Consider the following 13,396-nt stretch of genomic DNA (forward strand, 5'->3'; position numbering starts at 1 on the left):
AAACTAGGCCCAGAATATCCACAATAGCCTAATTACAGATCATTATAGTTCTATCTCAATAAAACCAATAACACCTCAGAATGGTTTACAAAAATGAACAGCTCACACCACCCAGATGAATCCTATAAACGTAAGAAAAAAATCGCAAAAGACGACATGTAGCACAATTCCATTGACATAAAGCATGAAAACAGGCAAAGCTAAACTCTGCTATTTAATGGTACATACATTGCTGGTGGAATTATGAAGGAGGAGGAGGAAATAGTCACCATAAAAGTCTAGATAGCGGTTACCTTTGCCGGGTGAGAGAGGTTTGTGACCGTATTAACAATGTTTTGCTTCTGTCGTGGGTGGTGGAGGCACTCTTTCAAGCATTTAAAACTGCACATATATGTTACATGAACTTTTCTGGATGTTTGTCACCTTTACATTAAAAAAAAAATATATATATATATATATACAGAAAATAGCAAGATCAGCAGATAGGGTAGCAGGCCAACACCAACATGACCCATCTGCAGAGCATGGGGCCTATCCCGGTGGGGAATGGGGAGCAGAAAGGTAAGGGAGGCAGAGACTGAGGATCCACTAGATCCATCAGGATGGGGCTGGAGGCTGGATTCACCCCACTCGAGTAGAGTAGCCAGCCTGTGACTGCCCAAATTATTCCACCCCCCACCACCTGGTGGCACTGAGCTACCAGGTGTCTTCTCACCTTGGTCAAGAGATTTGGGGACCCAGTGGGGAAGCTCAGAGAAGGAGCCTCAGCAACTGTCCCAGACTGGGATGAGGGACACTGCTGGCACAAACAGGGCCATGGAGGGCACGACCATACAGGGCCCTGTCCCTCTGGGTAAAGATGGAGTTGCCACTGTGAAGAGAGCTCCCCTTCCCTTCCTTTGACTTCGGCATCTTTTAGAGGACCATGAACCCGTTGTGGATGGTCATCTAAGAAGAGTCACTAATGCCACCAGGCGAGAGGAGCACACACTGAGCCTTTTCCCTTTGCCCAGAGGCTGTTTTCTCCCTGGAGTAGCCTTGGGTCTGATTTCTGTGTCCCCTGGCGGCAGCCAGCCAGCCAGGCTCTGCTCTGGTTGTTTCTAACCAGGAGCCCCACCGACCAGACTGCTCCCGGGGAGAGACCCTGGGCCAGCATGCAGAGGCCATCAGAGCAGTACTGAGGTACTGATCACACAGTTTATTAGGCCAGGACTCTCCAGAGCCTCTGTTTATATAGCATGGAGTCACAGTTCATTCCCAGGAATCCAGAGCCCCTCTCCTGGCTGACACAGCCCATCCACTGCTGGGAACTGTGTGGCAGTTGGCTTCCTTGATGAGAACAGACAATACGCAGTGTCCCTGGCTGTATTCACCCCCTACCCCTTCACCTGGCAGTGATGGCCTATAGGATTAAGGGACTCCGGTTTCTTAGGGAGCAGGGCCTAGTCTCTATGAAAGGCTCCCCCTGGAGTTGTGCAGTACACGGGCTGCACAGCTGTACACAACAGCTCTGTTAACAGGCAAAGACGGCAAAGGGGAAGGGAACTACCATTTAGGGAGCCCTTCATGTGTTCTAGATTTTTTTTCATAAAACCCAATTTTACCAGTGAGGAAACCGATTCAGACAAGTTAAATGACTTAACTGGGTTACACAACTATCATGAAGATGGGCTTCAAGCCCTAGCGGGCCTTAAAATTAAATCATCAGCTTGAGACCTTCTCCCATAGTGAACATTTTCCTTCTCCAGAAACCTCAGAACTCACCTGTCCTTAAAAGGGGAAAACAAGTCCTCCTGCCTCCATCCCTGTCTGTCTTCCATGAGTATGCCCTACCCCAAGTTCCCCCTTGGTGGCCAGGCCCACTGCCTCCATTGCCTGTCTGCCCATGTTGTGAGTAATACCTCCCCCTGCACCTGGCTCTGCTCCCTCCCTGAGTCCCCAGTTGGAGCCATGTGCCCGGGAGCTCTTTACCCACTTGGGAGCACGTAACCCTATTGGCTATCTTCTCTTCCATGAATTTCCTTCCTTGGCTCACGTGACCCTGGGCAATCATTTATTCATCTGTCTGTTCATAAGCTTTGAGGTCTGTGCATGCCAGGTACTAGGCCAGGTGCTGGAGCGTGCAAGACTGCCTGTCTGTGATCAAGGCACACACAGTCCAGGGAAGAGGCAGACCGGGTCAAATGAGCACACGAATGACTGATTTAGGACCGGAGTGAGTGCCTTGAAGGGGAGCATGGGTGCTTTGAGACCCTAAAGCAAGGTACCCTCACCCAGGCCAGGTGTCAGGAAGGTTTCCCTACGGTGATGGTACTTTGAGCTGAGGTCTGCAGAAAGATGAGGAGTCAACTATCCGGGGAAGGTAATCTAGGTACACGGCGTGTGCAGAGGCCAAGATGATGGAGAAGTGCAGCCATTGCCAGGGAGTAAAAGGAAGTCCACATGACCTGTGCAGAGTGAATGAGGGGAAGTGTGGCCTGAAGTGAGACTGGGAAGGTGGGCCGGGTTCACATCATCTCTTGCCGAGTCACGATTTAGGACCCTAGCTTAAGTGAAATGGTTGGATACATAGTCCATACAAGTTGTGAGCTGCACAACATCAAGGGGCACCATTTACGTTGCACCTATGGTAACGATGCCCTGGAAATATGAACAACACACCCTGAAGTTGTGCAGTGTACATCCTGCACAACCATACCCAGAGACTGAACAGACTACCTACAGTGGGTCGCATAGATTAGAGAGGGCAGGAGGCTTTAAGGAGCCCAGTTAGGAGCTTGTGGCAGTGGTCCCAGCACCACCCTACCACCCCTGTCATGCTCACTCCCTTGCTGAGCTCCTCTGTCCGTCTCTCCTTTCCAATTCCTTCTCTGACTTCTTAATGTTTGACTTGAGTGGAACTTAAGAACCACTCAACAGCAAGCAGTCAGGAAAAGCAGGAATCAGCCCACAGGCCATAGGCCTCCACCTGGCAGAGGGTGCCTTGGATGGGCAGGGTGGAGTAGCTGGAGAGGGCCTTATGTCAGCAGAGGCCCGATATGTGCCTGAATCCAACCGACATGGGGGCAGAAAGGGAAACTGAGCTCCAGGCCTCCCGAGTGCTCCCAGGAAGGCCATCAGCACGTCCATCAGCGGGAGAGCTTGGAGCAGGGTCTGAGCCCAGCTGGGATGAGGTCGAGAGGGGGTCGCAGGAGCCCTGGACCCTGGGGCCTGAGCATGCTGGCTGTGACAGCCACAGCTGCGAGGGTCCCCAGGCTAAGACCTGCAGGCCACAACCCAGTCCATCGGAGCCACTGGCCTCCCGCTTTGCCTGCTCTCCAAGAGACCCTGTTCCTATTGACCCAGGCGTGGCTAGAGCTCGGATGTCTTCCCCAATCCCTTCCTTCCCGGCTTTGAATCCCAGAGTACTTTTTATTTCCTCTTCCATCATTTATTTCATCTGACCTTCTACACAGTCAGGTTTTTAAAGATCAGTCTTAACTGTGCAAAACACCACATATACAGAGAGGTCCATAAGACATAAACGTGCAGGTCCAGGAAATAATATCCCACAAGCCACCATGTCCCCACTACCCAGCTCCCAGGTGCTCCTTCCAGCCACAGAATCCTCAGCCTTTTCCCTAAATGTTACCACTGTCCCAACTTTCATAGTCATTGAGCTCTTGCCTTTTCTTTTTTGGGTTTTTCTGTTTTGGTTTTTTTGCTTTTCCCAATTTTTTACTTAAATGTGCACTCCTAGATAGTAGGGAGAATTCTTTGTGTCCACTTTACTCTGGTTCTTCAGAGGACAGCTCTCCAAGGGAGTGAGTGCAGGCCAGGGGTGGAGGGGACATGGGCAAGGAAGGGGCCTCGCAGGGCAGAGGAGCTTCCAAGGCCTCGAGGGGCAAGCAGAGAATGAAGGTGACCAGTAAATAGAAGGGAAGGAGGGAGGAGATGGTTGTATAAAAGTTTGGGAACCCATGCCAGAGTTTTCCTGAAAACACAAACTCCCAGCCTCAGCTGCCTTGCTCCACCCTCCAGTGGAAGCTGTCTGTCCCCCGATGGCACCTGCTTACCGAGTACTGTCTGCCCGGTGGGCTTCTGTGCCCCTGGCCCTCCACACAACTCCTGGCTGGCTCCTCCTGATGGAGGAAGCTGAAGGCAAAGGAGCCCCAGGGATAAGCAACACTGAGGAAATGGGGCAGGGGCCCCTCACCCGAGATGTTTCCAGAGCAAAGCCCACATGCTCCAGGGTCTGCTTCATTTCCACGAGAGGCGAGACCCCCTCGCCCAGCACCTCTGCCCCTTGCCGCCCCTGCTCCAGATTCTCGCTGTACACACCGCCCATCTTTCACCACCCACCTGCCCGTGGCTGTCTCGTGGGGGGTGCTTTTCTCTCCCAGCCAGACTGGGAGCTCTTCAGGAGCAGCAGGTGATATCCAGGGGGTGAGGCGGCGGGACGTCCACCGCAGGACCACGCTGGGCACAGGAGGTGGGTGGTGGAAGGAAGGGGACAAGGACACCTGCCGTGGGCTCTGTGGCCCCACTGAAGCAATGTGTGTTTTTGTTTTCCACACAGACATTGTCAACTGTGACCTGAAATCCACACTGCGAGTGTTGTACAACCTGTTCACCAAGTACCGGAACGTGGAGTGAGGGGCACACCGGGCCACTCCCCGACCGCCTGAGCCTGCTAGTTCCTGCGTCCAGCTCTGTGCTCTCCCACCAGCCCAGCTACCGCCCAGGATAGCAGGCCTGAAGTTAGGAAGGACGGATCCGTAACTCAGTGGGCCTGCTCACACCTCCCAGGCCCTGGGGACTGACTGGCCGTTGTGCCCATCCTGGTGCCAGGTCCAGATTTCCTCAGTGTGATTTGGGAGCCAGTTTAGGCCCAAGAGACTCCCCTCAGAAGATGAAAATAAAGGTAATGGTCCCCATTTAATGGTCGTAAACTATGTGCCGGGCACCACGCTAAGTGCTCCGACATAGTCATGATTCCCACTGAAGCAAGTATTATATATAATCCCCTTTTACAGATAAGGAAACTGAGGCTCAGAGAGGTTCAGTGACTCGCCAGAGGCTGGCATCTGTTTTTCTTCTTCGAACATGTTTGCTAATAACTAGCCCATCACAGTACACTCTGCACATTCTATGGTTGGGGGGTGGGGTGTGCACCTGCACTCTCCGAGATGGAAAAGCCACCAGCCCCCCCCACCTCACCACAAGGCGGGCTGTGTCAGGGCTTAGTGATTCACACTGACATCAGCTAATCCAATTTAACTCAATTAATTGTGTGTGTGGCAGGAGTCATGTCCCTCAACTACTTTGTACAAATGAAAATTACTCTTAATTCCTTCAGATTTGTAATAACCCCATACTCTGGTTTCAGGGTGACATTTGGGAAGAATTCTGTTTAAAATTAATGGAGTGGCACATTCTGCAGCCTTTTTGCTTGATTGCATGTAATGGAAGTGCCCTATATTTTCCTGCAAAATAAGGACTCAATTCATTATCGTTAGGCAAATGTACAATATACTCAGGCACCAGAGAGCTGGGCGCAGGCCCATGTGAGCATGGCTTAGGAAGTAGGGCTCTTCAACAGGGACCCTTGAACTTTAAAGAAAGGAACTCCTTTTTGCCTTCTAATTGATCATTTAGACCATTTCTGGCTAAGTCTGCCCACATGCAATTACTGGCTAATTCAGGCGAGGAAAAATGTAAGTCATTTAGACCCAAGCCGAGCAGTCTCCTTGCGTGGGATTACTCGTGGGGTTTGTGGTTACTTGTATCTCCTCTCCATGAACCCAACTTTGAAATACGGGGCTCTACTTGTCCCGGGCTGCTGGGTTCTGTGGGAATAGTAAAGGGGCTGAAGTGGAAATGACCAGAAGGGCAGGAAGCATGGGGAAGCACTTTTGCACTTGACCCCAGACAGAGGGATAGTACTGAACATCTGCCCTTAAATGGACCAAGGCCATGGGGTAAATAACTTGTTTTGATGTTACATCTTCAATATAGAATTTTCCTAAACACGTCAGATGGACACCAGCCTGTATACCCACCCCAAGTCTGTGCTGCTCTGTCACTACTTTCAGCTCATTGCCCAAAACCCACCTCTGGCTTGAGGAATTTTGATTTCTGTCCCCACCGCCGCCACCCCCTACCACCAGCTAGTCCTCCCATATTGTCCAAAACATTTCCTTCCAGCTTCCAAACATTTCCTGCTCTCTATCTATTGCAGTAACTCAGAACCCATGAAATTTAGACGCACCACCAATTTCTGCGGATATTTTGCTCTAAGAAATCAATTGTTACTCAGCATAATGAGCTTTTAAGGTATATGGACAATGCACTCTCGTGCCAATTTATATAGAAGGATACAATTCTTTTTTACGTGATTGACGAAATGTTACGTTTTTCATTAGGAAACACTAAATCGTGTAATATTTCTGTTTGTGCTCCTTTCAATTCCTGACGGCAAATCAAGATAAACTATTGCTTTGTCTCTTTGAGCAGCCTGAAAGCGGGATGAAATAAGAGGGATGCATTCATTTAAACATGCTTTGCTGTACGAATTCTGTCTCCTTTGTCGTCCTTTTTTCTTTACGTTCAAGCTGCAAATGTACAAAGTGCAAGTGGCCTCAATAAGAGCCCCCCTCTCCGCATTTTGCATTTACATGGTCTGGAAACACATCAGAACACTGGGAAGGTTTTAAACAACAGGTCTCGAGACCGAGGTCTCTGCCTCCAGAAACCTAGGGCCTCAGGTCTGTCGTCTCCCCTCATCTGGAGGTCTTCCTTTAGATTCTAGGATCTCCTGCTTAATACACAATGGTGGTTTTGAAGGTGGAGAAAGACATCAGGACAATAAATAAACCAAACTTCTCCCTCTGCTCTTTAAAACAAACAAACAAACAAAAAAAAAAACAGGAATCAAGTCTCTGTGGGCTTACTGGGGTTTTGTGTTGTTATTGTGCCTTTTCTCTTGTAAATTCATTGATATTTTTAAATAGTTCATATATAAATGGTACAAAATTCAAAAAGCATGATGGGTATATCTAGTAAAAAACCTAAATCTGCCTCCTTCCCCTCGCCCAGCAGCCGGTAACCCTCCCCAGAGGCAAATATTTTTATGCATTTTGCATATTCCAGAGATTCTCAGGCCATATAAAGCATCAACACACTTAGAAAATCTATCTTTGTTTTGTTTTTTGTTTTTTTTTTACATAAATAGCGTATCATACATACTGTCAGGCACGATGACTTTTTTCGCTTAATACCATATCTTGGAGATTTACACTGGACATTAAAACTTTTTCAAGTGAGACTATGAATGCTTTATAAATCCAAATGCACATCTCTGGTCTGCTTGGGCTAGGAAATGAAAGCCCTCCCTGGGAAGGAGGGAATGCTGCCTAGACTGGGATTTCAAAAGTTGAAACTGAGATCCAGTGGGTTGGGGGGGGTAGGGGGTATGTTACCAGAGACAGACTCATGCAGCCTGTACTGAATTTTTTTTTTGAAAGGCCTCCTTTATATTATTATGACGAATGTGTACAGTTTAAGTTTTCATTTGTACATATTACTATGGCTACTAATCTGTAATCGGCTAAGTGGTAATGGTTACTAAATAATGTGTGGATTCTGCTGCAAGCCCAGCAATGCTCATTTGTTCTACCAGAAAACTCCCATTCCCCATGTGCAGGCCCACAGTTGACATTCCCCAAATCTGGGAGAAGACTCTCTATCAGCACATTATCAGTGGTCCCTTGAGTTGGTTGCAACTTGCAATGGCTACATTCAGTACTTCCTAATTACGAATTACTGTTAGCTTAGCTTTATCATTATCAGTTTATTTTGTTGTGGGTTGCTTGGTTAACCCTACATAGTATACTGGAGCTTATTTGCATCAAAAGTATTCTGGAACTGTAATTTTCCAATAACCAGACTCTTAAGACATGTATACACTGTGGTTCAAATATGAATTGTCCATCCTCCAGTGCTAAAGCAAATGTATACATAATCCACTTCCCCCAAATTATCACTAATTTATTTTTCCACTGGAAAATGAGACTAGATGGAGTCAGTAGGTCAAGCGGTTTTGTCCTACCTAAGTAGGGGCTGATCAAAAATAATTTGAGACCCATTGCATCTAAGGCAGCTCCACCTCAGGAACCCTACGTACATAAAACATCCTAGCTATTCAAAAGGGATAAGTCCTGAAACCTTCACCACTGCTAATACGGCGTGCAATCTCTGCCCCCACCCCAACATTCTCTTAGGTCTATTGGAAAATTCAAGAATACTAAGAATAGGAGGACTGCATTGAAATCAAATGCTGTGTAGGAGAAAGACTCACTTGGCCACTAAGGGACCAATATCCACCCACCAGCTTCCCAACATCTGCAGATTCAAGTCTCCACAAAAGACCAGTTAGTATGTAGGAGTTGCTCACTGTGACAATTACAGAGATCATATCTGCAAACACCAAGCTGTATCTGCAAATACCCAATTTTGACTGCTTTCTCCTCTCTTTTACCTGAAGAATATAGACCCAGGCTAGCTCCAAAATGTGCTCATGCTCCCTTCTTTACTAGAGTAATGAGTGCACTTGTGAATACGTGCACAGCCATCCATGAGGCATCCATGAGCAACCCCCACACCAAGCCTGACAGTCCTGAGTGTCAGACTTCCCAAGTCAGAAGCCACCAGTGAAACAAGTCTTAAAGTACATTTGCAGGATGTTAATAGATGTTAAGTAGGGGGTGTGTGTGTCACATTCAAATAAGTTTGGGAAACATGAAGCTAAAGAAAATTAAACTTGCTTCCTACAGCTTTGGTTTAGTTTTTGCTTTTTGTGTTCTAACTGGGAGTGCATCTCAGAGTATCCTGCACTGGTGTCTATTATGACCCTCTAGAGACAGACTAGGGCACGTCCAGATTGCATCTGACCACGGGACCTATTTGCACGCCTGAGAAATTTGCAGGTGAGTGCTCTGTGGAACTCATCAGTTCACTGAGCCAGTTGACCAGATAGCCAACAAGTATGTGCTGAGCATCTGTGACGTCTTAGGTGTGCTGTGTCAGGCGTCAACAGAGGCTCACTTGCAGAGCTCACTTGGGGAGATGCACAAAAAGTCATCACAAATCAGCGGTACCTACAAACTGTGTTGGCCACTGAGGACAAACACAAAAAACTGTGAAAGAGGTCTCATTTAGGTTTTGAGGTCAAGAGAGGTCTCTGGCAACATGACGTTTTCAAGGGCTTGCCGGTCAAGGGAATGGCACAGCTGAGGACACCAAGCCGGGAGAAGACTTGGCTCCCTGGAGGAAACTGCAGAAAGCCAGGACAGCTAGAGTACAAGGAGGGAGGGAGGGAGAGAAGAGGTACCAGGTCAGAGGTAGCAGAGGCCTGTGGGTTTTATAAGAAAAATGGGAAGCAATGACATATAAAAGCCTTCTGGCCACAGTGTGAGAAAGCTGGAGAGAGCAGTCAGCAATATGGGGTCTGAGAGTGACCGGCCTTCTACAAACCATGGTGACAGCTAGAGAACCAAAGAGACCAGGAGAGGAGATGGAGCCTCTGCCCACCCCTAGTCTGGTCGCAAGCCCAAGCTGGAAGCCCAGGTGTGCTTAGGAGAGCCTTATCCTTCATCTCCCCAGGGCTGCTGGAAGGGCAGGGGGTCCTAAGCCATCTCCAACCTTCCTGCATTTCTGTCCTCTGAGAAGAGGAAAGGGAGACCAGAAGACTGGGCGGGCAGGGCTGTGTGTGTAGAGCAAAGGGAAGGACCTGCAGCCAGAAAGCGATCCCTGGGGCCCAGAGCTTCCAACCTTGTCACCACAGAGGACCGCTGCTGCCTACCAGAAGTGGATCACTCAGGCTTCACAGTTAGGGTCTTGTGAAATACCTTTCATTCCTATGGTATATTTATTTTCATTGGGAGTTTTGAAATCCCAGAAATATCCCTGGAAACCCCCGCTGGGGAGCAATTTGGCGGGAAACCAGTGCAGTGGGTGCCTGCCCCAGCAGGCCACCTCTCCCCAGCAGGCTCCGGGGGCCCGAGCCATCCAGGCCTCGGCTCCCCTGGGCCTTCCGCGTGCAGCACACGTGGGCCGTGGCTGTGACGCTGGCATTTCAAAGGGCACTCAGGAAATTCTGAGAAGCCCCGAGGATTAAGATAAATGAGGTTTTATCGGTGAAACAGCCTTTTCATTTCTTGTTATCGATTTTCATGTTTTCACATCTTCCGATGCGATTTGCTGGCCCAGGGTCGCATTCCAAGACACACAAACGTCATTAAGGCAACCGTTTTAAAGAGTGCCATGTTTTATTGGGGCGGACAGGCCAATAGATAAATAGTTAATGCGTTGCACATTTGCTTGCTATGGGAGACGGGGTTGGGACCGTGCGACTCTGAGCCCTTACGTGGCTTCCCGGAAACCCCGACAACGGCCTCGCCAACTGCCCACAGAAACGCAGGGCCTACCCTTGGCAAACGCCAGCTAGTGTTTCTGAAAAGAAGCTCCTGGAAGCCTTTCCCCACTCCAGCTTCAGAGGTTACCCTGGCTTTCCTCATTCATCATGATATTGGAGAATATAAACTCTCATGGAACTGGGGGCAGTTGGCTTAAAATAACGGACAGGAACATGGTGACCAGCGACCAGCATGCGCTAAGCTAGGTTCCTGAGGCCTCGGAGGCCTCCTCTCATCCATGTTCTGAGTCTGCGGTTAAGGCCGCGCGCTCATGAGTGGTTGCATCCTCTATGCGGCCCCTGAGCCTCGACCTCCTGCATCTGTGGTTCTCTCAGCTAATCCCCATAACGCCCCACTCTCTCACGTTGGAGTTGCGTGTTGTCCAGACCCATGACTAGGTCTGTCATTGCTGTGAGAGACCAAGCTCACCAGCAGCCACCCTGAGCAGGGGACCTGCCACATTTCTTTCATTCATAAAATTCACCCACCCGGATCCAAAGGCTTCCTGAGCTGCATGCCTTCAGTGCTATTTGTCAATAAGATACAGAGCTTCCCCTCCTGTTCTTTTCATGAGGGTTCCCGTCCCCACACGATGAGAATGCCCTAGCATTGACGAACGGGACACCAAACACCAGCGGACAACAGGAATCCCAGTCAACACCCTGGGCCAGGCCCCAAATACACGTGATCAGAATGCAATCAAGTCAGGGAATATTTGTGGACTCTGAGCTAGGCCCCTTTCTATGGACAAGATGGGATCTGGAATACAGGGTCCCTTCCCATCCCCCAAATGGATTCCTGCCTCCCAGTGGAGGTGAGTGACAGATGCAGCTCATCTAAAATAATTCAGTTCCATGTCACTATAGACCAGATACCTCTGAGCTTCCCTGGGTAGATTCGCCCAGAAGATAACCCAGCCTCAGCTGCAGTGTAATCTTTAGGGGCATTTGCCCTCAGGATCCGTGGATTTCACATTCCATACAGATTTGCTGCTACAGGAAAACATACAAGTCACCCTAAAGCCAAATGGAGATTTAGGGTCATTTGTCTAAAGTCTTGGTTGTTGCTGAGAAATCAGTGTTTATTCCACAGACTGCAAACGACCAGCCGGGCCCTCAAAAAATCCAGGCTGGGCTCCCCTGCCAGTCATGGGGACTCTGTCCTGGCACTCAAAGCTTGCTTGCCTCTCCAAGTCACTCTTTAGTCAGCCCCAGTAGTGGACATTTTTATTCTTGCTCCCCAGCATGGAACTGCTGCAGAAAAAAAAAAAAAAAATCATAGAACACATACCAGCTGACTACTCAATTGCCACTCGCTGCTCCTTGCCTTCCTTGCCTTGCCTCATAGTCCTCTGTCCTCTCTCCTGGATTCCCTTCACCTCCCCAAACACCTACTCCCTACCTTCTCCTCGGGCCCCTCCGCCTCCTTCCTCCCCACACCAGGTCTTCACCTCTTCCTTAACCAAGAAATCAAAGCTGTTTGCTTCCTGTTTTTTCCATAGCACCTCAACATCTCACTTCCTCTCACTCCTTTCCACCCGAGTTCCTAGGCTCCCCCTCCTTCCACCTGCCTCCTCCGGCAGCTTGGCTTTTTACTCCAGACCGTGCAGATGCCTACGGTGGAAAACAACTTGCACCCGCGCCAGTTCTCCAGGCAATTCCACCTTCTGTCCTGGTGGACACTCTCCTAAAAGGATACGGATCCATGCTAGTTCCACTTCCTTTTATGAAGCCCTAGAATCCACTATTAGTTTTCCAGCAACTGAAATTGCTCCCTGCATGGTCAGCTCTCCACGCACAGAGCTGGCCCCGACCCCCCTTCTCCTGGCTCTGCAGCATCTGACCATGCTGTCCACCACCTCCTTCTGGGAACTGGCTGCAAGGGTTGCACAGACACTACACTTTCCTGCTTCTCTCCGATTCCCTGGCTGCTGCTGTTTGCTCCTAGCTGGGCTTTTTTATCCTCTCCCCAGCCCCCAAATGTGAATGCTGCCCAGGGCCATCCTCCAGACTTATGTCTCTGCCGGCTTCCACCATGGCCTGCTCTCCTCCCCAGCCCCCATCTCCCCTGGAATGGGCTACCCCATTAGCCAACTTGGCACAACCGAGCACATCCACACTGAATTTTTATCCTCCTCACACCTACTGCTCCTTTAGACACGCCTTGTCTCTTCAGAGGCGTCATCTCCTTCCCAGGTGCTCTCAGACGCACAAAGGAGTTCTGGATTTCCTGCTTCCCTTCCTGAGCTGCTCCTCCACCACAACCCATCAGTTCTATTGATTGCCTCTTCATGAACCACCTGTTGTACATCAATCTCCTCTAGGCCCCAAGTAGTCCCCTAATTTAGGCCTCATCTTCTCATGCCTGGATGTTGCAATGACCTCTTAACTAGTTTCCCTTTGGGATGATCTGTCCTGCTCCTGTTCCCTGCCTCCAGGTCTTGAGACACCCCTCTCAAATACTACTAACAGTGGTGCTCCTGAGCACTTCCAGTGTGGACTTTCTACAAATAATCTGAGTCCTCTCGACAAGACCGTGAGGTACATCCTGTTACCATCCTCATTTTACAAAGGGAAAGATAAAGGCCCAGAGATTCAGGACTTGACACAGCTCTTGTACCTCTGGGCAACGCAGCTGGGCTCTGGAGTTCAGGTTCTTACCTCTTGAACTCACTAGGTCTCCCTGAGTCCCCTCCGCAGCTTGCCCATCCATAAACCAGAATTCCTTTGCCTATTCAAGGCTCCTAGCATCCACTTCTCTGCTGCCTGGCCAATCACTAACTAGTTGCATCCAGACAGGCCCGTCTGTTTGTCAGGGGACCTCTGTTTCCTGGCACCAGCTGTTCCCCTTTGCCTTGTTTTTAAAAGGAATTCCTGAAGCAACCAGGCTCCGACTGATAAGGTGGTCATTCATTTATTCATTTGTTCAATAAAGATTTAAAT

At 49.3% G+C, this 13,396-nt stretch overlaps 1 protein-coding gene across 3 annotated transcripts in view; it reads left to right on the forward strand.

Annotated features, from left to right (window-relative positions):
* Window positions 1-6,554, forward strand: part of PARVA (parvin alpha) — a 167,392-nt gene extending 160,838 nt beyond the window's left edge. For all 3 annotated transcript variants that reach the window (XM_038569056.1, XM_038569054.1, XM_038569055.1), the window contains exon 13: window positions 4,559-6,554. In XM_038569056.1, coding sequence (XP_038424984.1) covers window positions 4,559-4,635 — 77 coding nt within the window. In that variant the 3' untranslated portion in view covers window positions 4,636-6,554. The remainder of the gene's footprint in view (window positions 1-4,558) is intronic.
* The last annotated feature ends 6,842 nt before the right edge of the window (window positions 6,555-13,396 follow it).

The sequence above is a fragment of the Canis lupus genome, chromosome 21, assembly GCF_011100685.1.
Source record: "Canis lupus familiaris isolate Mischka breed German Shepherd chromosome 21, alternate assembly UU_Cfam_GSD_1.0, whole genome shotgun sequence".
NCBI lineage: Eukaryota > Metazoa > Chordata > Mammalia > Carnivora > Canidae > Canis > Canis lupus.